This window comes from Mauremys mutica, chromosome 19 (assembly GCF_020497125.1).
Source record: "Mauremys mutica isolate MM-2020 ecotype Southern chromosome 19, ASM2049712v1, whole genome shotgun sequence".
In the NCBI taxonomy this organism is placed as follows: Eukaryota; Metazoa; Chordata; order Testudines; family Geoemydidae; genus Mauremys; species Mauremys mutica.
The window spans coordinates 1,955,157-1,981,264 of record NC_059090.1 but is presented as its reverse complement, the minus strand read 5'-3'; the positions used below and the strand labels follow the sequence as shown (position 1 = coordinate 1,981,264).

Sequence of the window (26,108 nt, the reverse complement as noted above, 5' to 3'; positions counted from 1 at the left end):
CACAGCTCCTCAGGGAGGGATGGACGCAGGAGGGGACTGCTGCCCTCACAGCTCCTTGTGGAGGGATGGACGCAGGAGGAGATCGCTGCCCTCACAGCTCCTCGCAGGAGGTGCTCCTGTGGGACACACCACTGAACGCAGAGTGGAAGTGACTTAACACAGCAAAAGGGTGAGATGCAATGAGCTTTTCTGCTGTGGTCACCAGATAATAGCAACAGGACGTACCACCTGAGCAGAAGGGCCAAGGTGCAGGCACTTCAAGCTCCTCACCCAGTGGTGTTATACCAATGTAACGCCTGACTTGCAGAGGTATGAATGAGCCGAGGATTAGGCTGCCATGTACCACTGCAATGGCTCTCTTCTGGCCTGAAAATAACCCCTCACATCCTGGAAGCTGAGTCCATCTGTATCCAAAGGGAGGAGATTTTGGCCTGGAGTTGAACCTTACCGAGGAGAGGGGCAGTCAGAGCTGTGAGAGTTGAGCTCTTCTGATGGGTGGATGAAATCTATGAATCCTTTACACCCTTCATTGCTACTAATCCAGGTGTATTTGTATTTCTTTCCAGGGATGAAGCCAGCGATCACCCTTGTCGGATTCCTGGTAACGCTGAGCCTGTGCCATGGATCTCGCCCTTCCTTGAATGGTAATGCCCCCTTCTCCTGCCCCTCCTGCTCTCTTGAATCAGTTTGACAAAGATTTTGTTTTTAATGAGTGGTTTCTATTTTGAGAAGGAAAAGTGCAAAATTACAACAGCATCAGGTACTAAATGTTTCATCTGCACAGAAATCTTCCCTAGAGATCAGCTGACGCACAAAAGAAATAAACAGCTCGCTCAGGAAAACAAACCAGAGAGTCTGTCTAGCAGCTGATAACTTGCCTTTTCAGACTCTCTCAGCCCCAAGTGCCCTTTCCCTCTCCTGCCCGGGTCATTCTACAGGATGGCGAGTTTCTGGCAGCCAGTGTCCTGTTGCTGGTCAGCCAGGGTGAAAGGAGATGGTCCTGGGGTAACATGCACACAGATTTTCTGACCAGGCCCTGCATGGGAAGGCTGTACAGCCAGGGTACTGACCAGCTTCTCAGGCACCTCCCTCTGGAGGGTAAACCCAAAATTATACCATCTTGTGCTGCACAGAGAACTGTAAGCTCTAGAAATTCGCCCACTCCCTCAACGTGGGGAGAGATGCAAAAGCTTTCTGCCCCAGGTTATAATGTCCACACCCTGGTTTTAAACAAAACAAAAACAATTTTATTAACTACAAAAGATGGATTTTAAGTGATTATAAGGGATAGCAAACAGATCAAAGCAGATTACCTTGCAAATAAACAAAAATGCAATCTAAGCTTAATATACTAAAGAAATTGGATATGAGTAGCAAATTCTCACCCTAATTGTTGAGTTAGGCAGTTTGCAGAGTCTTGAGGGCAAGCTGCACTTACTTGAAGCTTAAAACCCGTTATTCCTTTCACAGGCTAGAAACCCCTCTAGCATGGGTCTCCCCAGTTCCACTCCTTGTTCCTCAGATGTTTCCAGCAGTCTCCTTTGGGTGGGGAGTCCAAGAAGAACCCCGATGATGTCACTCCCCTGCCTTAAATAGTTTTTGCAAATGGCGGGAACCATTTGTCTCCAACTTTAGTTCCCTCACCTTTCAGTGGAAAAACACTGGTATTCTATGATGGAGTCCGGTACCAGATGACTTGGTCACATGTCTCTGTAACGCTGTAGCAGCCATGAACCAGAGGCTGTTTGTAGTGTCCCCAGGAAGGCTCCCCCGTGGGAGATTAGCATCTTCTAAGACCTATTGTTTTCCCTAATGGCCCTTCCCAGCCAGCCATCTAGACGGATTGCATTCTGTCTAGTGGGTGTTACCCAGGTGTAAACACATTTTTGATAGATGCATAGACAATATTCCTGACTTCCTGTCCCTACATTCATACAAACAGGATAATCATATTCAGTAACTCATAACCTCTTCAGTGATATCTCACATGCCTTATCTCGCACAAAATACATCATAATGATGCCATGCTCATATCATCATAATAATACTATGAAGAATATGGGTCGTAATGCCACAAATAATTTTTAGCATAAATTGTGAATGCTTCATTTTTCTTCATAACTGAAAGTTTCTTCTTTAGCAGAGGCTGAATAATAATATTTTTTTTCAGAGAAAGTCACTATGAATTGCACTTTTGCAAAAGGTCTGTCTTCTCTCATTGTTCTTCCAGACGTTCAGCGATGAAGAATAATGGGAAAGACGACCATTAGCTCTGACCGTTCATTTCAGAAACTACCCATTGCACCAGACCTATTCGGGGGAGAGGAGAGGAGGAGGGTGGTGGAAACCAGAATGTGTCTTGAGGGGAATGTGGACAGGAAAGAGGGGGGGGAAAGGTGTATCCCAACTGCTTTGCTATGCTGTGGAGTTGCAAAGCAGCTGTAAACCCAACTTCCATGCCAGTACTCTGGCTGCTTTGCGCTGCTTCCAAGAGGCAGAAAAAAGTTAGCCTGAACCAGTAGATCTGGCCATAAAAATGAAAAGCAAATGAAAATAAAAGATTGATACAGCTTCTTCAAACCACTAGTAATATCACATAGTGGCATTCGGGTTGGGTTTTGTGTTTACTGTTCATATATGGAAAATATTTTTTTTTTAAATCAAGGCACTTCTCAGACAAAAGCTACACTAAACTGAAATCAAGTTTCAGAGCATGTCTCAGTAATTTGGGATAACAAACATAACAGGGATGTTGTAACTATCCCTTAAACCATTGTTATGAACCTAAGAAATTCAGAGTAAAGATTAAACTTAAAAGAAATCCAAACCCAGTCTGGTCTAGAAATGCCCATGTCAGCTAGAGAGACAAGGTGGATGAGATAATGTCTTTTACTGGAGCAGTATCGCTTGGCAAAAGAGACAAGCTTTCAAGCTACACAGAGTCTTCAGTTCAGTTGGGGCACATAGAAGCAACTAGGCAGAACCTGCCCCAATAGATACCATGTGGGAGAGAGAATAGTGCAAAGAGAACAAGGCAACTCTCAGTCAAAAGCGACATTAAACTGGAGTCAAGTTTCGTAGCACGTCAGTAATTTAGGGTAGAATTTGACGCACTATGTACCATGTATCAGAGGGGTAGCCGTGTTAGTCTGGATCTGTAAAAGCAGCAAAGAATCCTGTGGCACCTTATAGACTAACAGACGTTTTGCAGCATGAGCTTTTGTGGGTGAATACCCACTTCTTCAGATGCAAGAAGTACCATGTGGGAGAGCTAATAGTACAAAGGAAACCTAATCTTTGAATGTCCAAGCTCTGGGTATTGAATAGCTGTAAGAGTGGGTATATGATAGGAGGAGAGAGGGACAGAGGCCAGATAGTGAGCATCAGGGCAGATTCAACTTGTGATGGGCAGAGACTTGCTCCAATATATACAGCAAATCTTGATGTGTGCAGTGAACTTGTGGGAAGAAGTTGTCCTCATGTCCTGCTCCTCCTTCTCTTTGGACTAGATATCTCAGGGATGCTGTCGGCTCCGTCCCTTCTGAGCAGTGTTGATGAAGCCAAGCGGCTGGTGGATGCAGCATATAAGTACACCCGGAACCGGTGAGTTCCCTGTTAACAGGAGTCAGCCTCTTATACCCTTCTGCATGGTGAAGAGCACCCTGCTCCATGAGTAGGTAGCTTCATTGATTTCAGTGTCACTATTTGCAGCGTAAGGTGCGAGTCATCCTGAACACAGGTGTCAAAATCTGTCCCAGGATAATTTTCCCTATGTAATATGCTGCAGTTCAATATCTCTAGTCCAAGGCTCTCTTACTCCAGGTTGCAAGTAGAACAATGCCTGAGACCTAATCTGCGATTGCTGACATTCTCTAGCAGGGCTACAGAAGGGGTGTCACTAAGGTGGCATTTAACAGCCCTTAGTGGAAAATGACAGTAAAAGAGATGGAGGGACAGAGACAGTTCTTCCCCATGGGCCTCTTGTGTATGCAAGTCCTGCCTGTGAGCCTCATGGCTACCTGTGCTCTGACATAATTGTTATGGAACTGCCGGCAGCTACTCCATAGTTAAGGTTGGGTTCAGTTTTTCGTCTAAGAATACGATGCATCTTCCCCAATTTACAACGCTTCATCTGGGAGCAAAGAGTGAATCTTCTGAGGGTTTTCAGCTAAATGTTAATAAATCACTTTTTTTGAGTCAGAGGTATTCCTGGGCCATTTCTAACTTCCAAACAGCTTATTCAACTCTGCAAACTTTCCACATAATTAACACACATTGAAAATGTTGGGAATCGGCATATCTGAATGAATCAGGTCATAATGCAAAGTTACTAACAATTGTTGTTTAAATATAGTTAAGATAGAGAATATGTCACCTTATTTTAGGGGAAAGAACATTTCAGGGCGGTTGTGAGTCTATATCCAACATTCCAAACCCGGGAAATTCAGAGTTAAAATTATGCTTAAACGAAATCCAAACATGGTAAGGTTTTGGGAGAGCCGAGTAGTGAGGCCAAGCAATAACCATACAATTACAGATTCTGGATTATGATTAAGATATTTAACGTTTGTGGTTCCAGGTTGGAGGACATGGATTTTTTTAGGGAAACGTTAAGGGATTTTTATTTTTCCCTTCACAAGAGCAGTACAAAGCAGCTGAAGCACAGTGGTGAATCTGTCCCTTAATTTGCAGTGGCTTTATTGGTCTGTGTTAGCGAGATTGGTGCTACATGAAGGGAGGCTGGGAGAGACAAGTCCCTGAGTCCCCGTAGCTCTGCCCTGTGCTCCTGGCTCAGTTCCTCTGGCAGTGCTGCCTCTGTGTGCAGTGGAGCCATTGGGAAATTTTCAAGCACTGATGACCAAGCCACTATGGGGCTATGGGACCTTTAAAAGGTGTGGCAGTTGTGCCATGTAATCTACGAATGAGAACTCTTGATATATCCAATCTCCTTCATACCTGTCTTATTTTGGGACAAAGGAAACATTGACTTAGATGGTAAATTTCTTAAAGGATCCAATTTTTAATTCATGTTAACTCATAAGCTAATTCTCAGGTTTACCGGTCAATTCTCAGAAAATTCATTCTGAGCTCGAAGAATGAATTGTGGCAATTTGGGGAGGATGCATTGTATTCTTCATTTATAACCAAGAGATTGAACCCCTATTTTAAGTGCAAAACAGAACTATAGAGCAGCAACCGGTACCTCCATAAATACAGGCAAGGACAGTTCAAGAGGTGTGGATCGTTTTTGTGACATCAGAGGTGACTCAACCAACCATCACAATCCCTTGACAGTTGATTTGCATGCCGCAATTCCAATGATTGAAATGAGTCAGTGGAGTAAGGGGGGCTGGACACATGCCCCGGAAGTTCTCATTATGGAGTTACTGTTTGTGACTCCACAGTTGTGTGGAGATTGCACTTAACACAGGGATTCAGCATTTTGTTCTGTATGAACCATCCTGCATATCCTCCCCACACTGACAGCACTTTGTCTTTGAGAATAAAATGAATTTTCTGAGCATATACAAGAAAATCTATTAATTAAACAGCATTACAATTAATAAAAAATAAACAGATAAAGTTTTTTTGTTCCAATCTAATCTCATTAATGGAATTGTGAAGATTCTTCAAACTTTCCATATAATTAACTTTACTGAATTTGTATCAATAGGCTACATTTGAAGAATTTTTGTTTAGGATTAATGGTAATTTTTTGCCATTATTCTTCATAACTGAAAGTTTTTCCTTCAGCAGTGGCTGAAGAAAAATATTCTACTTCAGAGAATTCTATGAACAACTGCCCTCTCAAAATGGCTGCCATCTCTTATTCTTCTGAATCCCATAGCAAAGATGGACACCACCTCCTTTCACCTGCTCCTCTCCACTCCTTTACAGCATAGGGAGCTACGATCTTCCCTGGAGTCGACTTGGCGTCACTCTCAGTGGGAGCCATCAGAAGTGGTGGCCATTTTGGATGAGAGCAGCCTGCGTGGTGTGAGCAAAGAGACACCAGACTCCAAGGGTGGAATTCACCAAGGGGGACATACACGCCTAACTGCCACTTTAAGTTCCTCAGTCCAACATTAGGTGCCACTGGCATTCACAACCCCCTGCTCAGCTTCTGTGTAACCATGTAGGTGCCTAAAGTCCATATATAGATATTTCTGCCTGCAAAGTCCACAAAGTACCAACATTTTGGCAGCTGAGCACCTCCTCACACTGCCATGCACCTAACACTTGGTGGGATTCACAAACGAGGGATTCCCCTGCCTATCTTGCCTTTGGGGATTGGTCTGGTAGATGCACTCTGCACACGTCTAAACTGACACAAAATGGTCAGCAGAGGGGGTTGTGGTGTCCCCTTTAGCTCAGTGGCTAGAACACTTTCCCAGGATGTAGGAAACTGAGGTTCAATTCCTGCCCCCTAAGAAAGGGCTTAACCTGCGTTTCCTGCCTCATGGGAGAGTGCCCGAGCCGTCAGGGGGTTCTGGGGCAGGGCTCTCTGTCTCTCCTGCCGTAGCTGCTCCACTTTCTGTGGATAATTCAATACTGAGTGGAGCAGGCAGACTGGAACCTGGCTGCCCCCTCTCCTAGCAGGGAGCCTGAACCACTGGGCTGTCGCGTCAGTCTCGCTCAGGCCATTACTGGGGTTAGGGTCAGGGGCTGGGGGTGGCTGTGATGCGCAGGGGGCAGCCTAGATGATCCGCTGGTCTCTTCTGGCCTTACACTTGTGACTCTCTCTGGCCCGTTGATTAGTTTGTATTGTTATCTGTAGTATTTGTTCAGTGCCTTATTGTGATAGCCATCACGCACTGAGAGAATCTGCTCTTCTTTAGGCCTCTGCTATTCCTGCCCTTTGCCTCTCTTCCTTCCCCAACCACCTTCCCGTTTCTTCTGTGCTTTCTCTGCATTGCCTTCCCTGCAGCTCACACCCAATTTCTTCCCCGTGGGCTTCACTCCCTCCCCCTGCTCCCCATCCAACCACTAACATCGTCAGCAATTAACCAGTTATTGTTGGCATGGACGTGTCCTCACTGGTACAGTCAAACCTCGCAATAACGCGCCCTGCCATAACGCGAAATCGCATATAACGCGATCATAAGTTGGATCCCCTTTAAGACCTAATACCAGTGGTCCCCAATGCCATGGCGCCTGCTGGGACATTGATGTGCCCCTGCCTAGTGGCCAGCAGGGGAGAGAAGCTGCAGCCCCTCGCCTGCCGGGGACAGAGAACTCCAGGGCTGCGGGCATCGGTGCTCTCTGTCCCCAGCAGGCGTGGGGCCATGGCTTCTCTCCGGCCTGCCAGGGACAGAAAGCACCGGCGCCTGCAGTCCCGGAGAAGCCAGAGAGAAGCCGCAGCCCCGCACCTGCCAGGGACAGAGAGCACCGGCACCCGCAGCCTCGGAGGTCTCTGTCCCTGGCAGGCGCGGGGCTGCGGCTTCTCTCCCCTGCTGGGCACTAGGCACTAGGGGCACTAGGCACTAAGGGGCGCACATCAGTGCACCACGTTGGCGACCACTGACTTAAACTGACCAGCTTGAAACCCCGCTATACCGCGACCCCGTATTTATCGCGATGGAATTTTTTGGACCCCAAACATCGTGTTATAGCGGGGTTTCACTGTATTTAAAGTGGATGGCTCAGTGAGAGGAACAGGGGAGATCACCTCTTGAAGCCATGGTGTCAGGCTCTGTGCAGACTCAGGCAGGCATTGCTGCTTTGGCTACCCTTAAGTCACTTTGGAAAGGTTATGTCTGCACTGCAGCCATGACTGATAGACACTTAACTGGTTTATAAATGAAAGCGGAGATTCTGGAGAACCCGACTGTATTATATAGGCCGCAATACACCCTGCTGGTCAGCTCTGGCCTGCACACAGATGTTTGCTCGCCCCGCACCGCACACACATGCCAGGCTAGTAACTACTGTCACTGTGGAATGAGCTGCAATGGACAGTAGGTGGAAGGGGCCCTGTGCAACTTGTAGAATTGTTTCTGCTTCAGAGCTACAGCAGGACTTGTTTTCTTTCAGTTTAAAAGAGAGACTGAGGAACGACGCCTTCACCCCTGCAGATATGCTGGAATATATGAAGCAGCCAGTGGGGGGAACCAGGGCCATCATCCGAGCTGCCGATTACATGGAGACCACCCTGAGCCTGCTGAAGAAGAAGTTGCAGTGGACTGTGAAGGGGCAGTTTAATGTCACAGGTACAGGGAGGCAAGTCGGTTTGGCTTCCTCTCCTTGAGCCCTTTCTCTGCCCAGTGTCTTGGGGCTCAGTTGTCCTCCCGCTGACTTCGGTCCTGCAAGATTGGGCCCTTAATTAGAAGCTAGAAGAGGAGTGGCTGCAAGCGACATGCAAGTGTCTGTTGCCAGGCAGTGGCAGGCCATGAACTGTCGGGGAGGGATAGCTCAGTGGTTTGAGCATTGGGGTTGTGAGTTCAATCCTGGAGGGGGCAATTTGGGGATTTAGTTGGGGATTGGCCCTGCTTTGAGCAAGGGGTTGGACTAGATGGTCTCCTGAGGTTCGATGACAGCATTATGAACACTCTCTCTCCAGGGCTGCCCGGGGGGGGCAAGTGGGGCAATTTGCCCCGGGCCCAGCAGGGGCCCCCACGAGAGTTTTTCAGGGCCCCTGGAGCGGGGTCCTTCACTCGCTCCAGGGGCCCTGGAAAACTCTCGCGGGGCCCGGGCCCCCGGAGCTTCTTCGCTCCTGGTCTTCGCTGGCCAGGGGGTCCTTCTGCTCCGGGATAGAAGGACCCCCCGCCGCCGAATTACCGCCGAAGCGGTACCCGCCGCCGAAGTGCCCCGAAGACCCGCGGTGGGGGCTGCACTTCGGCAGCGGGTCCCGCTTCGGCAGTAATTCGGCGGAGGGGGGGTCCCCGCCATGGGTCTTTGGGGCACTTTGGCGGCGGGTCCTGGAACGGAAGGACCCCCCCGCCGCTGACTTACCGCCCAAGCAGGGCCCCCCGCCACCGAAGACCCCGGGCCCCCGGAATCCTCTGGGCGGCCCTGTCTCTCTCTGTCGGGTAGTGCATGTCAGAGCTAGCATCTCCCCATTCATCACTCAGATAGTTCCCTTGCAACACAAACCCCTGGGCAGCGTAGCAGTAGGAGAGGGGTTGTAGTTCAAGAACTCATCTCCCTGGTGTGAAAAGGGAACACCAACCTTCCCGTGTGCCCCTCCCCCTTCTGGAATTTGGGTCAAGTATAACCACTGTCCAGCTATGGGAGGGGCAGGGGACTCTTCCCTGGTGCCACCTTTCTCCCCTTCATTCTGGCATCTCCCTCCCTGTTTTGCAGAGATGAGGTTTGAAAGCCGGCAGGAGCTGTCTGTGTGAACATGCCCAGCTGCTTCAGGCTCTGTTTTACTCTGAGTCCAGCCAGAGGCTCTGTGACCAGAGCAGGCTGCATCCTGGGGAGGGCAGCAGTGAGCAGGGGAAGTGATTTGACAGAGCGCAGAAGTGGCTACAAGAATACTTTGCCTTGCCCCATTTCTGGGACACCAATCCCAACACACCAACTTGCTGAACCTCCTTTGCATTCTCTTGCAGACGTGCTGAGCCCAGCCCAGCTGGAATTGATTTCCAAGGCTACTGGATGTGCCCAACAAAATATGAATATACCATGTGATGAAACAAACCCTTACCGAACGATCACGGGTGAATGCAACAACAGGTGATGCTGGCTGTCAAGGAGAGGATGGCAGGTCCTCCCTACATTAGAATAACTTCCTATCTATATGTTTCTATCTAATCCCAACTATACATATAAAATGATGGGGTCTAAATGAGCTGTTACCACTCAAGAGAGAGATCTTGGAGTCACTGTGGGTAGTTCTTTGAAAACATCCACTCAATGGGCAGTGGCAGTCAAAAAAGCGAACAGAATACTGGGACTCATTAAGAAAGGGATAGATAACAGGACAGAAAATATCATGTTGCCTCTATATAAATCCATGGTACGCCCACATCTTGAATACTACATACAGAGGTAGTTGCCCCATCTCAAAAAAGATACATTGGAATTGGAAAAGGTCCAGAAAACTGCAACAAAAAACACTTTTCAGTTTGGAAAAGAGACAACTAGAGTGGGTTATGATAGAGGTCTATAAAATCATGGCTGGTGTGGAGAAAGTAAATAAGGAAGTGTTATTTACTCCTTCTCATAACACAAGAACTAGGGATCACCAAATGAACTTAAGAGGCGGCAGGTTTAAAACAAACAAGGAAGTATTTCTTCACACAACACACAGTCAACCTGTGGAACTCCTTGCCACAGGATGTTGTGAAGGCCAAGACTATAACAGGGTTAAAAAAAGAACTAGATAAATTCGTGGAGGATAGGTCCATCAATGGTTATTAGCCAGGGTGGGCAGGGATGGTGTCCCTGGCCTCTGTTTGCCAGAAGCTGGGAATGGGCGACAGCAGATGGATCACTTGATGATTCCCTGTTCTGTTAATTCCCTCTGAAGTTCCTGGCATTGGTCACTGTCGGAAGACTGGACTAGATGGACCTTTGCTTTGACCCAGTATGGCCATTCTTATGCTTTTATGTTCCTAAATCCCTAGCCAGGCCTGTTCCAGTGAAATCTCACAGGGTACACAGGGGAAAAGTCCTGCCAGCAGTGGTGAGCCTGACCATGCATTTGGTGTCTACACCCTCTTGTTAATTCAGCTCATTGAAGACCCCTTTACACTGCTGGCTCAGTAGCAAGAATTTCCTCCTCACCGGCTGGCTCAAGCCTCACAATCAGGCTGGTTTCTAGGAATCCCCTAGAGTGAAAGTCACACCCAAGTCAAAACAGAGGTCAGATTTCAGCTCCTAGTCTAGTCTAGTCTGTCCTCATGCATGCTGTGTGTCAGGGTGTCACTGAACCATTTGCGATTCCTGTCCTCATCGGTCAGCTGTGCCCTCCTTCACTGCCTCTCATTACATTCTCATACAGTGCTTTGTCCCACACTGCCCCTCACCCATGGCAGGAGCTCCCAAGAGCACTGGCAACACCACCTCATTTCCTCCTTCCAATTCCTCCTTAACATGCCCCTGTGTAGTGATGCCTACAAAAGAGTCAGCAATGATCAGGCAGTTGGTGTGCTGAGGCCCCTGCTTGTCATGCTGCCCAGTATTGTTTCCTTGTGCTCCCCCATTGGCCTGTCTGTGTCTACTTGGTGTCTCTTGTCTTATTCTTAGACTGTCGTCTCCTTGGAGCAGGGGCTGTCTTTCTGTTCTGTCCGTACAGTGCCTAGCACATTGTTCTGGCCCATGACTAGGGCTCCTCGGCTCTATAATGATGATGATGTTGCTGGTATAATTTGCTGTATTGTAAATACGGATTCTTTCATTCCATCTCCCAGGAGAAGCCCTACCTTAGGGGCTTCAAACAGAGCCTATAGCCGATGGCTGCCTCAGGAGTATGAGGATGGTGTTTCAATCCCTCGTGGCTGGACGGAACAAGTCCGTTATGCTGGATTTCCTCTCCCATTGGTAAGGCCTGTCAAGTCATGTACAATACATTCTTTCAATTAAAATAGTAGGAAGGACACTCAGAGTTTTGCCAGAGGTAGGGTAGTTCAGGGGCCGCATGGCACACGACCTCCACCATCAGTAACCCCTGTGCCATCTCTGGGCTGGGCACATAATGACCAACGTGAAGAAAGGAAGGAAAGAGCAGGCCATTAGGTCTGCACTTCCGGCTGGAGGAGTAATTCCCAGCACACGGCAAAGTACCTGGGCTAGTTCTGATCGAGCTAACGTGCTAAAAAGAGACGTAGCCACATGGCACAGGCGCAGGCAGAGGCTAGCTGCCTCGTGTCACAGATGGGTAGGTACTCGGTGCAGCTAGCTGCTCTATTTTTAGCATGCTGGCTCAATCAGAGCTAGCATGGGTGCCTCTCCTGGAGCTGGGAATCACCCTCAGCTCAAAGTGAAGCTGTACCCTACAATGGCTGTCTGAAGCCTGAGTGGAAAGCAGAATAATCTGCCTCCATCGTTCCCCCTTAGATCCACTTAACCCAGTGTTGCCAACTCACACGATTTTATCAGGTGAGTCATCATACTGCGTGTTTTCCCTAAATCCCCAGCTCCTGAAGTCGTGAGAATCTCTGCTTTCATTTTTAAAAAAAGACTTTCTAGCTCGTAGGAAGAGCTAAGAAAGCTGAACCCTAATGGCCCAAACCCCAGAAGGCAAAGAAAAAGATCCCACATTTACTATTTTAAAAATTCTTGTGATTTCACTGCCAGTCTCATGATTTTTGGGGCCCTGAGTCATAATTTTTGAACTCTTGAGTTTGAGAACAAATAACCCTGCCAAAAAGCAGAGCGCAAAGTTCTAGAGGACGAATACCCGAAGAAAAATATGTTAAAATACCCAGCAAGGAAGAGGTACATGTGTATGCGCATCAGGGTGGGTGGGGCGCCGTTAGCCGCTGTAGTGGGATGTAGTGACAGCAGCACTCAGAAAGGCAGGAATTCGGGGTAGCTGGGGATTTCAGCTGAAATGCTCATTCCACTTCCAAAATCCACCTTGTGCCAGAAAAGTCTTTAAAGAAGGGAAGCTACAATCCAGCTGCTTGAGCTAGAAAACCAAAGCTCGAAGGTGCATGAAGATTCTCCTCAGGCAGAAAGTATTGATGAACTATTGCAAAATGCATAGCGCATGGAGGAAAAATAGGATGGCAGGAAAAGAAAAGAATCCAGATAACGTGCTGTCCCTGAGAGAAACAGAGCTGAATACGAGAACTCTGAGACATGAGGAGTAACCTGAAGATTTGTAACTGAAAGGGTTTTATTGAGAGCCATCCAGAATGAACAACTGAGGAGTAACTAAGCTAGTTGTAAAAAGAAAATATTCTGCAGTTCAGTTTAATTGGGGCAAACATAGACTAAGGCCTTTAAAAGGGCCATACTGCAGTGTGGGGGATTTTGGGGGTGGGAAATAATGGAGAAAAGAAAGGAGATGGGGAGGGGCTCATATGGGCTCTGTATAAATCCTCCCCATGTAACATAAACGTCAGAGGACATCTCCTCCTGAGGGTCAGGGTTGAGGTCCCGTGGGTAGAGGATGTTGCCCAGAACAACAATCGAATAGCAGCAATTAGAAGTGATCTTGGTCAATACTTTCAAATAAATAATAAAGACAAAAGAAAGAGAGGACTCTGGGAGGCACATGAAGGAGTAAACTCTGAGAGGAAGAGCCTCTCATTTTAAAAAAAAAGAAAACTCAAGAAAAATTAGAACTGAAACAGAAGTTAAAGATCCATCCTTTGATCCCTAATCCCTTTAGGTTCCCTTGACAAGAGGGCAGGGCTAACTCAGTGAGAACGGGGGTTTAAAAAGCCAGCTTGTAAGCGACCAGAGAGCTAGTGAACAGGATCAGCAGACAGGGCTGTTCTGCAAAGGTGTTTAGAGAGGGCACGTGAGAGCCAGATACACTGATAAACATTCTCTAAATGTAGGCCAATAAATGCCCCCCCTCAAAAAACCTAACCAAAAAAACAAACAACCCCCTAAACCCCACAGACATACACACAAAGAATAAATGAAAAAGCTGCAAGAGTAAAACTACTGCGGCAGAAGTCTAGCAACGGGGGCGGGGGCTATCCAGTTTATTGCACCGAATGCAGCACGTCTGATTACCTGCCTTGTGAGCAGGTGGCGTGTGTGTGCATTTGGTGCAAGCAGCTCCCGGCCCTCAGAGACCGAGCATGGGCTGTTGACCAGGGTGGCTGACGGGAGACAGAGAGGTCTGACAGCCTCTGTGTGTGAATGAAAGTCTCGGGGATGGAGAACATCAAGCTGGGAGAGAGGGAAACAATCCTTTAGTTGGGATTCTTCCAGATGATGTTGTGGTGTCCCCTGGCCCTGAGGATACCCTTCCGGGGGAGGGGACCACAGCTATTAGGAAGAGAAAGATAATAGTTATGGGGGATTCAGTTATTAGAAATATAGATGGTTGGGTTTGTGATGACTGAGAGAACTGCATGGTGAAGTGGTGAGACGATGGTATTGGGAGGAGAGATTTAGGTTTTATTAGGAACTGGGGAATTTGGTAGGGCCCTAGTCATGACCCATCAATAGAAAGGCTTGAGCCAATTCTCCCCAGCTCTGACCCTACACCCCAGAACTATTCCATTTTGAACTGGTCAGAAGCCTGACTGGTGTAAGCTCATTAATTAGTTCGCCACTTCGACAAAAGGGTAGTGGGCTTGCAACAGCCCTTGTTAACCTGAGCCGAGATTCCCCAAGGATTTCAACCAAAACCACACTGGTTTAGATAAAATATTAAACAGATTTATTAACTACAGAAAGAGAGATTTTAAGTGAAATAAAAATAGAAATGCAGTCTAAATTCTAACTTAGACTAAACAAGATTTGAATCAAACACTTTCTCACCCTAACAGATGGTCAAGCAATTTACAGTTCCTCAGTACACAGACTGGAATCCTGCCAGCCTGGGACCAATCTCCCTAGTTCAATGTCTTTGTCCTCCAGATGATCTTCCAGGTGTTGAATTGGGGGCAGGGGGAAGGAGAGGCCAAGTGATGTTATCACCCTGCCTCTTTTATACCTTTGCCCAGCTGCTAGAAAGATCCCTGCTGTGATGTGGGGGTTAGGCAGTCCCATTGGTCAAGCAGTCCTCATCACATAGGTGTCTTTTCTAAGGAATCTCTGGGATAGGGGATTCCTTTTTGATGGGCCATTAATGCTGGCTGGCCCATTCTTTGTTGTAACTGAAAGGGTGGCTGTGTGTGTTCCCAACCTCACAACATATTCCAGTAACACAGGTAGCAATACTGCACATACAATGATAGCACACACAATTCAATAGGACATTAATGTTCAACAGATCAAGACTTTAAAATGATACCTCACAAGGTAGAGTTTGTACAAAACATACCAGGGTGCTACTTTGAGGTACAGAGTGTCACAGGGTGAACTTGAGTGCCTGCTATGAAATGAGGATATTGATATCACAGGCATCACAGAATAAGTTGCACTGGAAGGGGAGTGGCACTATATGTGAAAGAAAGCATAGAATCGAATGGAGTAAAAATCTTAAATGAATCAAACAGTACCATAGAATCTCTATGGATAGACAATAAGAGTATAGCAGTGGGGATAAACTACCGACCACCTGACCAGGATAGTCTCACCCCCTCCCGCACCCAAACTCCCTCCCAGAGCCTGCACCCCAAACTCCTGCCCCAGCCTGGTGGAAGTGCATGAGGGTGGGGGAGAGTGAGCGATGGAGGGAGGGGGGATGGAGTGAGCGGGAGGCAGGAAAAGGCGGGGCAGGGGTGGGACTTTGGGGGAAGGGGTGGAGTGAGGGCGAGTCCTGGGGCTGAGCATGGAGGTTTGGGGGTCCCCAAATATTTTAAATCATAATGGGGGTCCTCGGGTTCCTAAAGTTTGAGAACCACTGCCCTCTATTATACAGATTTCATGGGGAGACCAGCGTTTCTCATACTGGGGGTCCTGACCCAAAAGGGCGTTGCAGGGGGGTCACAAGGTTATTTTAGGAGGCTTGTGCTATTGCCACCCTTACTTCTGTGCTGCCTTCAGAGCTGAATGGATGAGGAGCAGAGGCTGTTGGCCAGGCGCCCAGCTCTGACGGCAGCGCCCCGCCAGCAGCAGCACAGAAGTATGGGTAGCGATACCACAATCTGCCCTACAATAATCTTGTGCCACCCACCCCAGTTTTTGGGCTAGAAACCCTACAACACTGTGAAATTTCAGATTTAAATAGTTGAAATCTATGTCTGTGAAACTGACCAAAACGACCGTGAATTTGGTAGCGTCCGAGTAAAAACATCCATAATGTAATTAAATTTAACTTCTTTATAGGGGGGAAAATACCAAAGAAACCCAGCACAGAAGCATTTAACTTCAAAAGAGGAACTACACAAAACTGAGGAGGCTAGTTAAACAGAAAGTAAAAGGAACAGTCACTAGAGGGAAATGCCTCCAATCTGCATGAAAGCTTTTTAAAACACCACAACAGAGGCTCAAACCATATGTATACCCCAAATAAAAAAATAACAATAATAGGACCAAACAGTGCCACCATGGCTAAACAACAGAGTAAAAGCGGTGACTACAGTCAAAAAGGCATCTTTTAAAAACTGGAAGTCAGATCCTACTGAGGAAAATAGACACATAAACTCTGTCAACTTAAGTGTCAAAGTGTAATTAGGCAGGCCAAAAAAAGAATTTGAAGAGCAATTAGCAAAAGACAAAAACTAACAGCCATTTTTCTTGAGTACATCGGAAGAGGGAAGCCTGGTAAACAGTCAGTGGGGCCACTGAACGACTGAGATGCTAAAGGGGCACTCAAGGAAGACAAGGACATCAAAGTCCACTGCAGAGAATGTGAGGGAGATTCCCACACCTGAAACATTATATTAGGTGACAAACCCGAGGAACTGTCCCAGATGGATGTGTCATTAGAGGAGGTTTGGGAAGAAATTGATCAATTGAATAGTAATAAGTCACCAGGACCAGATGGTTTTCGCCCAAGAGTTCTGAAAGAACTCAGATATGAAATTGCAGAACTACTAACAGTGGTGCATAAACTATTGCTTACGTTAGCTAAAATGATGGGATCTAAGTGAGCTTTTACCACTCAAGAAAGAGATCTTGGAGTCATTGTGGATAATTCCCTGAAAACATCCACTCAATGTGCAGTAGCAGTCGAAAAAGCGAACCGTATATTAGGAACCATTAGGAAATGGATAAATAATAAAACAGAGAATATTATAATGCTACTATATAAATTCATGATATGCCTTGAATACTGCATGCAGTTCTGGTCTTCCCCACCTCAAAAAAGAGATATTAGATTTGGAAAAGGTAGAGATATGGGCAGCAAAAATGATTAGGAGCATGGAACTGCTTCTGTATGAGGAGAGACTGAAAAGATTGGGACTGTTCAGCTTAGAAAAAAGAAGACTAAGGGGGATATGATAGAGGTCTATAAAATCAAGACTGGTGTGGAGAAAGTGAATAAGGAAGTGTTATTTACCCCTTCACATAACAGAAGAACCAGGGGTCACCAATTAAATTAATAAGAAGCAGGTTTAAAACAAACAAAGGAAGCTCTTCTTCACACAACACAGAGTCAGCCTGTGGAATTCGTTGCCAGAGGATATGATGGAGGCCAAAAGTATAAGTGGATTCATAATAGAATTAGATAAGTATTAGCCAAAATAGTCAGGGATGCAACCCCACGCTCTGGGTGTCCTTAAACCTCTGACTGCCAGAAACTGGGATTGGACAACAATGAATGGATCACTGGATAATTGCCCTATTCTGTTCATTCCCTCTGTAGCATCTGGCTTTGGCCACTGTGGGAAGACAGGATTGCTGAACCATTGGTCTGGCCCAGGATTGCTGTTCCTATGTTCTAAAAAGCTGTAACAGATTAATAAAAGTGCAGGCTCAGAAGAACATATCACCAGCTAATTAATATTAGGGAGGGAAGTGAATAAGTTTATGGGAAATGTCCCTAAAGAAGCCCTTACATGTATAAAGAGGCTTTTTTATGAAAAAGGAAATAGATGTGATAACTCAATGCTTAAAAGCTCAAAGGATTAAAGAGCAATACACTATCCCACCAGTTAAAAATGCTCAGCAAAAGATAGTTACACACTGCTAGGAAGTATGTACTGCTTTTGCTATTATTAGAATAACCTCTATTCTTCAGATACTTCCAGTTTTATTTTTTTATCAAAAATATCTGGAAGTAGCTGTCAAAGACACAGGAGATTGACAGAGAAATTTTTGGAGAAGAAATAACAGGAAATTTAAAAAGTGGAAAACTCCAAGCCTTGTGAATTTCCAGCAGAATTTTACAAGCTATTAAGGAGGTATCAGCTGATCCTTTAATGCTGCTGTGTTAGGGGAGGAACTTCCAAAATCTATGAGAGAAACTGCTATTGTAGGTCTCCCTAATGTTGGAAAAAACTTTCCCTCAGGCAGATCTGATAGGCCCAGATTCACAACCAGCTGTTCTTTATTTGCAGAACTGGAGGAGATTTATATACATCCAGATCAAACTGGATTAATTAAGGACCAACAAAGGTCAAGTAATATTTGTATAGTATTTGGAGTAATTCATAGTGCCAGAGCAAAAGGGGACGTGCTTTTCTTGTTATCCCCAGATGAGGAAAAGGGGTTTACAGGACAGAGTGGCATTTTTTATTCATAACTTTGGCACATGAACATTGGCACCGGCCCCATTGCCTTAAATGCAAGCCAACGGAGCCTAGGATCTCCAGTCTGAGATGTGTGAAGGCAGTAAACAAGGATGCAATATTGTTTGTATCTAACCCAGATATTTCCTATAAACTATTATCCCAAAAAATCCATGATTTTATGCATTCATGGTGCATAAAAGGAGGTTCACTATCTGCTATTCTAATACCCTGCCCATTGGATAATGTCTCTCTTGGCAAAAGCACGTCCACTTTTGTATTTGTAAATAGGGCATTTTTGGTACTTGCTTGGTAATGATTTGTAAGATTTCTTATACTTCCTAGATAAACAGTTACTAAAAGAAAGGTTTCTAGGGACTGAAAATTACATGTTCGAATGTTCTAAAAGTCTAGAGTAGATACGGCAGTTTATAATTGAAAATGTGTTACATTGGCTTCCTCCCACCCCTGTGGTAAAGGCTGTGTGAGCCTTGTCTACATTAGGCTTTTAAAATGTATTAATTAGAACATATTAGCTAACAGGTGCTAACATCACACCTTAAATCCTGGACTAGACAAGGCATTCAGCTAATTTAGCTGTGTAGTGATCATGTGCATCTTCTAAAGTGCACGTTAAATAAGGCAATGGCTTCAGTGCAGTCTTGTCTCAGTCAATGTGTGCTTTGCAGCGCAGGGTAGCTGGCCAGATAGTTCCAGGTTATGGAATTCCTCTTAAAACAAAACCTAAGAAATTCCATTAAAAGACTCAGAGGGTAGTTCTGCTGCTGCCTGGCCTGCATACTTTGCTCCTTTACACAGACATATGGAGGTAGGCAGGCAGGCCTGACTCCCCCGTCCGTGTGGAAGGAACTAACGTTGCTTCTCTTTCACAGAAATGGTAATGGAGACCAAAGGGGTGAAGGTCAGTGTTTTCAAATGTTTGTGCCTAGAGTGAGGCACCTGACTCAAAGGTTTTCAGCAGGTGACTCATTTCTGACACCCCCATTTCAAAAGGGTGATTTCAATCCTTGTTTTGTTCAGTTTCCAGACTGTGAAGGGTTGATAATGCAGGACCACCTCTGTGAGGCTCAGTGCATAATTGGTGCCAGGGCCAATCCCCAGCACATCTAGGATTGGCAGTTCAGAGCCTGGCACCTCTGGGTCTGGCAGTTCATAGCCCCGGCACCACGGGGCTGGCAGTTCAGAGCCCAGCACCTCCGGGCCTGACTGGTCACAGTCCCAGCACCTCCAGGCCTGGCAGTTCAGAGCCTGGCACCTCCGGGCCTGGCAGTTCAGAGCCCCGGCAACTCCGGGCCTGGCAGTTCAGAGCCCCGGCACCTCTGGGCCTGGCAGTTCAGCGCCCGGCACCTCTGGGCCTGGCAGTTCATGGCTTGGCACTTCCGGGCCTGCCAGTTCAGAGCCCCGGCGCCTCCGGGCCTGGCAGTTCAGAGCCCGGCACCTCTGGGCCTGGCAGTTCAGCGCCCGGCACCTCTGGGCCTGGCAGTTCATGGCTTGGCACCTCCGGGTCTGCCAGTTCAGAGCCCCGGCACTTCCGGGCCTGGCAGTTCAGAGCCCGGCACCTCTGGGCCTGGCAGTTCAGCGCCCGGCACCTCTGGGCCTGGCAGTTCACGGCCTGGCACCTCTGGGTCTGGCAGTTCACAGCCCCGGCGCCTCCGGGCCTGGCAGTTCAGAGCCCGGCACCTCTGGGCCTGGCAGTTCAGAGCCCCGGCGCCTCCGGGCCTGGCAGTTCAGAGCCTGGCATCTCTGGGCCTGGCAGTTCAGCGCCCGGCACCTCTGGGCCTGGCAGTTCAGCGCTCGGCACCTCTGGGCCTGGCAGTTCACGGCCTGGCACCTCTGGGTCTGGCAGTTCACAGCCCCGGCCCCTCCGGGCCTGGCAGTTCAGCGCCCGGTGCCTCTGGTCTTGCTATGTCAGTTATGAAAGTAAAATAATTGCTTGAGCCCCGGCCCTGCTTTGATTACAAATTAAGCAATGGTGAGGCTCTTTGAGCTCTATGAATGAAGCAGCCCTAAGGGTGGAGTATTGTAGAGTGTGTTCAGAGCTGAACAGACTTGACTGGAGATGGCAAATGAAGAGTTAGAGCCCTCTAGTAAGGGAGTCCGGAATGGTGCCTGTAGGAAAAGCAAACAAAGAATTCACCGTTTAAATGTTTGTATTTTTAAAAAGGAAATTGGAGCAGCTGCCATTAGACACCTGTTGATGGCACTGGGAACTGCCCCCCACTCACCAGTCTTGTCGACAGAACACATGTTCCTAGCCCATCCTATGACACACACACCGTCTCTGCTTTAATCCCTCCAGGTCCGAGCAGTTTCAAACCAGATTGTCCGCTTTCCCACTGAGCAGCTCGTCTTGGATCAGACCAGGGCAGTCACCTTCATGCAGTGGGGCCAGTTTATTGACCATGACATGGACTTTGGCCCTGCGACTCCAGCAACAGCCACCTTCAGCAGCAGAGTGGACTGTGAGACCAGCTGTGCCAAAGAACCACCGTGCTTCCCCATCAAGGTACCGTCAGGATTTCTCCTGGGGGGAACAGAAGAGTGAGGAGGCACCTCTCCTTAGAATTGTAGAATCATAGAAGATTAAGGTTGGAAGGGACCTCAGGAGCTCATCTAGTCCAATCCCCTGCTCAAAGCAGGACCAACACCAACTAAATCATCCCAGCCAGGGCTTTGTCAATCTGGCCTTAAAAACCTCTAAAGATGGAAATTCCACCACCTCCCTAGGTAACCCATTCCAGTGCTTCACCATCCTCCTAGTGAAATAGTGTTTCCTAATATCCAACCTAGACCTCCCCCACTGCAACTTGAGGCCATTGCTCCTTGTTCTGTCATCTGCCACCACTGAGAACAGCTAAGCTCCAGTTTATATCCATTTGTTCTTGTGTCCACATTAGTACTAAGCTTAAATAATTCCTCTCCCTCCCTGATATTTATCCCTCTGCCGCTGCCACCTTTCACCACTGCACCTCTGTTGCCACTTTGCCACCTGTGCCACTGCAACCTTGCTCCTGCTTTGCAGCCTCCAGATGCTGCCACCTCTTGCTGCTGCTGCTGCTGTATCTCTCACCATACTACACCCGCCTAGCCCTGCTATTAGTAACCACAGCTCTAAGACTGCTGGGTAGGGGGCACCTCTTCTACTGCGCCTCTCCGCCCCGCTGCCTTCAGCCGGGATGCTGTGTTTGGAGGTTCCACCACGTAGCTCTGCTCTTAGCGATTTCACCAGGTAATGGGGAACCTCACTGCTGCTGCCTCCTCTGCATGGTCTTTCCCTGCAACCCTGCCCCACACCAGCTCTAAGCTCAGCCCCACAGCCCAGCCCATCAATGATTTCAGCTCTAGTGATCACTGAGACGAGACACAAACTCTACTCAGCTCTGTCTTTACACAGTGGAAAGTGAGGATCCAGTGGCATCTAAGATCCTTAAACAGAGTCCTCACCACCAGGTAGGAACACCTGTCCCTGCCCCCTCTCTCTTTCACTTGGATTTGGCATCATTACCCCATGCTTAGTGAGTGAGGTTCAAGTTATGGAGATCCTTCAATCAGGGCAGGCCAAGTACAGTCATAGAATAAGGAAACACCCATTTCATTACCCCTGCATCCCAGACTGCAGTGAACGAGGGCCTCCTATGGGCAGTGAGTGCCCTCGGCACCCCCAGACCCAGGCCCTTGATGAAGAGTGGGAATGATCCTTGATGGAGGCCTTCATTATGCTCCGTTTGGCTGTTGGACGGTCACACAGGAGCAGTGACCAGCAAGATGTTTTCCTCTCTGCAGCTGCCCGTAGGATTATGACCATTTCTCTGCTTGTTGCAGTGACCCAGGCCTTTGTCACGTTGAGACTGGATTAACAAAGCACTCTATGTGCAGCCGCAGCTTAAATCTAGCAAGAAACTGAGGCTGTTTCAGTGTGGGGCAGGGCAGAAAATGCTGCTCCGGGAGGGAGAATGGCTTCTGCAGTCAGTGGTAATTAATCCCATTCATCTCTTGCTGCAGATTCCACCCAATGATCCACGAATTAAAAACCAAAGTGACTGCATTCCATTCACCCGCTCAGCCCCTGTATGCACCGTGGGCAGAGCCATTCGAAACCAGCTCAATGCATTAACAGCCTTCCTTGATGGCAGCATGGTGTATGGCAGTGAAGTACCGTTGGCTAGGAGACTAAGGAATAATACCAACCAGCTGGGTTTGATGGCTGTTAACCAGCAGTTTACTGATGGGGGATTGGAATTACTGCCATTTGGTAACATGGAGAAAGACCCCTGTCTTCTCACCAACAAAACAGCTCAAATCCGATGTTTTATTGCAGGTAAGTCATGCATCTGCAGCACCTCTCATTCTCTGATAGCGGGACCCAGAGTGAATGAGTCTATTGGTTCTATTTTGTTTCTTGATTTTTAAAAAAAATCCAAACAATTAAATCTTATTTTGGGGGGAGGGGTTTAAACCTTCTTTTCTGGGGTTGTCGGATCCTTATTTTTAACAGCTAGTCTTCAGACTGCCCAAGAAAGAAAGAAAGAGAAAGCAGGTATAAAGAGCCTGTTTAGGGATACCTAGCTGTAGCACATGGGTCCCAAAAGCCTCCCATCCTGGAGTCCTTCTGGACTGGAGCTCTGAAAGCCTGAGCGTCGGCCACACCTGCAGGGGAGTGCAAGGTGTCAGATCATGTTCAGCAGAACCCACACCCTCCTAATGCCCCCTCTGTGGTTTTTTGCTGTGACCCCAATTGTCTATGGGATTGGGATCTTGCATCAGGGGAGTTTGAAAACCTTACTGGATCATAAAGCTTCCACCTCAATTACCCCAAGCTGGCTGAAATACTTCACTCCTCTCACCATGTCCCTGCCCTCGCTTCTCCACCTTTTATATCTCAGGCCTTTCGTTCCATTGCCATCCCTGCAGATTATATATCTTCCTGCTAACAAGGTGGCCAGTCCTGATGGGATCTAACCAGACCAGTGAAAGCAAAATACACGTAGTCTGATTACCATGGTGTTTAGGCACAAACCAGTACCCTATTAGCTCTCTTCCATGTCATCCTGGCATCAAGCACAGGCAAAATATGGCCCCAGTACTCAATTAAGACTCAGTTAATGAAGATTTAAAGGATGCTAATATAATTAATGTCAATCATCAAGGGCTTATGGAAAACAGGTCCTATCAAATTGATTTGAGCTCTTTTTTTATGAGTCCACCAGTTTGGCTGATAAAGATAACAGTGGTGATGTAATATATTTAGACTTCTATAAGGCATTTGACTTGGTGCCTGGTGACATTTTGATTAAAAAACTAGACTGATAACAAAATGTGCCATTAAATGGATTAAAACCTGGCTAACTGGCAGGTCTCATATGTAATTGTAAATGAGGAATCATCCCTGAGTGGGTCACTTTCTAGTGGGATGCCGCAGAGATTAGTTCTTGGCCCTACAGTGTTTAACATTTTAAAATAACATTTAACATTTTTATCAATGAGCTGGAAGAAAACATAAAATCATCACTGATAAAGTTTGCACATGACACAAAGATGGGGCCGTGGTAAATAAGGAAGAGGAGAGGTCGCTGATATAGAGCAAGCCGGATTGCCCAGTAAGCTGGGCTCAAGCAAACAATATGCATTTTAGTATGGCTGAATATGAACTTATACATCAAGGAACAAAGAACGTAGGCCGCACTTACACAATGGGGGCTCTCTCCTGGGGAACAGTGACTCTGAAAAGGACTTGGGGGTCATGGTGGATAATCAGCTGAACTTGAGCTCCCAGTGTGACGCTGGGGCCAAAAGGGATGTATAAACAGAGGAATCTCGAGTAGGAGCAGGGGTTAGCAGAGTGGTGTGAGTTAGCAGTAGGTTGCGAGCAGCACTAGGACACCTCCCCATGCTAGGCCAATGCGTGGCATTCGCTCTGCAGAGCACAGACTGCGTTACTGTGTTTAGTAAATTTGGCTGAGATATTTATGACACTTTAGGAATTAACCTCTTCACTCTCTCATTGTTTGTGGAAGTCAGAAAATACGAATTCTGCATCAAATTCTTGAAAGGCTGTGGGCTAACGGGGAGGGTAAGGGTAGCTGGGAGTCTGGGGTGAAAGGGTTACTTGTGGGGTTCCTGGGAGGGAGCATGGACCTACTCAGTGGGAGGAGCAGTAGGGCGTTGAGGGGAAGGAGATGTGATTACAAGGGGAACAAGGCTGGGAGAATGAAATAAAAGCTTTTGATTTCCACAGGTGACACTCGAGCCAATGAAATGCCAGAGCTGATATCTTTTCACACACTCTTTTTGCGGGAGCACAATCGCTTGGCCAGAGACCTGAGGAGATTAAATCCCCAGTGGGATGGAGAGAAGCTCTACCAGGAGGCCCGGAAGATCATAGGTGCCATGATCCAGGTACCAGCTGTAATGATCGGTTGCCCGCAGCCATGCTGCCTTTGGCTGTGATCTTACAAGTGAAGCATGGTCTGGTTTCATAAGTACTTGAAAATGGGACGATCAAGGGAAATCTTTGTTCCTACAGGAAGAGGCAAAAGGAATAAGGGAGGTGGTGCTTTTCCTTCTGAGCCGGTTCTGAACCAATGCCCAATGTGGTGCTGGGGAGCTGTGCTACTGGAGTTGCTGTCTGAAACCAAGCTATGACCTCATCAGGTCAATAGATAGTCCTTGGCACTGTTCAGAGGGGAGTAGGTGTTGGGCTTGGCCAAATTCCAATTTGACATCCCTTAATTCCCCTGGATATAATAGATAGTAAGTAGCTGTATGTTCCATGCAAGTGGTGTCTGCATTTTCGTGGTGGGTGAAATGATAGTGTATATCTGGTTTGAAGTATTTGGGATGGCAGGTGTCACATGTATGTAAACTATGGCGGTAGCTGGAGGATGCTGAGAAGGGTGTTCCTCTTTAACACCCTCTTGTCAGCTGCTTAGAACTTTTGGGAAATGTTCCTTTTTGGCTAAGCAATCAGATGCCTGGTACCAGCCCCCCAGCGACTCCCTGTCTGAAGGCAAGAGCACAATGGCCACTGCTGAGTTAGGCAGGTGGGGGAATCACTTTTCACTGTGGGAAGTGGGGAGTCTTCTCTGTCTTGTCAGACTTCCTGCCTAGACCTCTCCGAGGAATATGGGAACAAAGAAAGTAGGAGGGAGAATATACCTGAGCAACACTGTGTAAATACTGGAGGTTTAAATTTTCAAATGCTGGATGGGCATTGGATTAACATTGCTCTGGCTGTTAGATTGTGCCCTGTGCAAGGGGCAGCTCACTGATAGTTCACACCCGGGATGCACACAAGAGATCACAATTATTCTGGAGGTCCCCTGTTGTGATGGGGAAGAAAAGCTCCTACAGCCCTTAGCAGTGCACAACATCCTCTTCACTCTGCATCAACAGCACATCCAGCCAACAACACTGTCTGCAGGGCTGTATTAGGCCAGGGAATACCCTGTTGGGGAAGCCAGTACTTTTCTTATGCTCCACTTGTTCAGATTCTCCCTTTAATATTAGAAAAGGGTCTCCAACGGTAGTGGGTTTGGAGTTTTCAGCTGGAATGATTTTCCGATGGAAACTGCAGGTTCAGCATTTGAGTTTACTAAGACTTTTGTTCAGCTCTAACTCCAGCCTTTATAGTGGTAGAGAAAACCTTGAAAATGTGAAGTGAGTGTGATGCCTGCCTGAGTCTTCAGAGAGCTTGAAACAATAGCTCTGAGATGTGTGGGCTGCCCCATTCATTGCTTTGGGGTCGCAAGTGCAGATGCTCAATAATGGTGATAATTTAAATGTCAGCACTATTAACTCAGCTGCAAATTGGCTGTAGTATGTAAGAAAGGAGGGAAGGGATGTCACAGATCTGCACAGGCTGCTGGGAATAGCATCCTCCTTTGGAGCCACAAG

At 47.3% G+C, this 26,108-nt stretch overlaps 1 protein-coding gene across 2 annotated transcripts in view; it reads left to right on the top strand.

Moving 5' to 3' along the window:
• The first annotated feature begins 199 nt into the window (after nucleotides 1-199).
• Nucleotides 200-26,108, top strand: part of LOC123352867 (myeloperoxidase-like) — a 43,238-nt gene continuing 17,329 nt past the window's right edge. The window contains exons 1-10 of one of the 2 annotated variants that reach the window (XM_044993344.1): nucleotides 274-309; nucleotides 567-644; nucleotides 2,231-2,337; nucleotides 3,510-3,603; nucleotides 8,035-8,210; nucleotides 9,555-9,678; nucleotides 11,358-11,487; nucleotides 20,515-20,721; nucleotides 22,218-22,533; nucleotides 24,451-24,611. In XM_044993344.1, coding sequence (XP_044849279.1) covers nucleotides 3,521-3,603; nucleotides 8,035-8,210; nucleotides 9,555-9,678; nucleotides 11,358-11,487; nucleotides 20,515-20,721; nucleotides 22,218-22,533; nucleotides 24,451-24,611 — 1,197 coding nt within the window. In that variant the 5' untranslated portion in view covers nucleotides 274-309; nucleotides 567-644; nucleotides 2,231-2,337; nucleotides 3,510-3,520. Of the gene's footprint in view, nucleotides 310-566; nucleotides 645-2,230; nucleotides 2,338-3,509; nucleotides 3,604-8,034; nucleotides 8,211-9,554; nucleotides 9,679-11,357; nucleotides 11,488-20,514; nucleotides 20,722-22,217; nucleotides 22,534-24,450; nucleotides 24,612-26,108 lie in introns of both variants that reach the window. The other variant, XM_044993343.1, reaches the window with a different exon arrangement.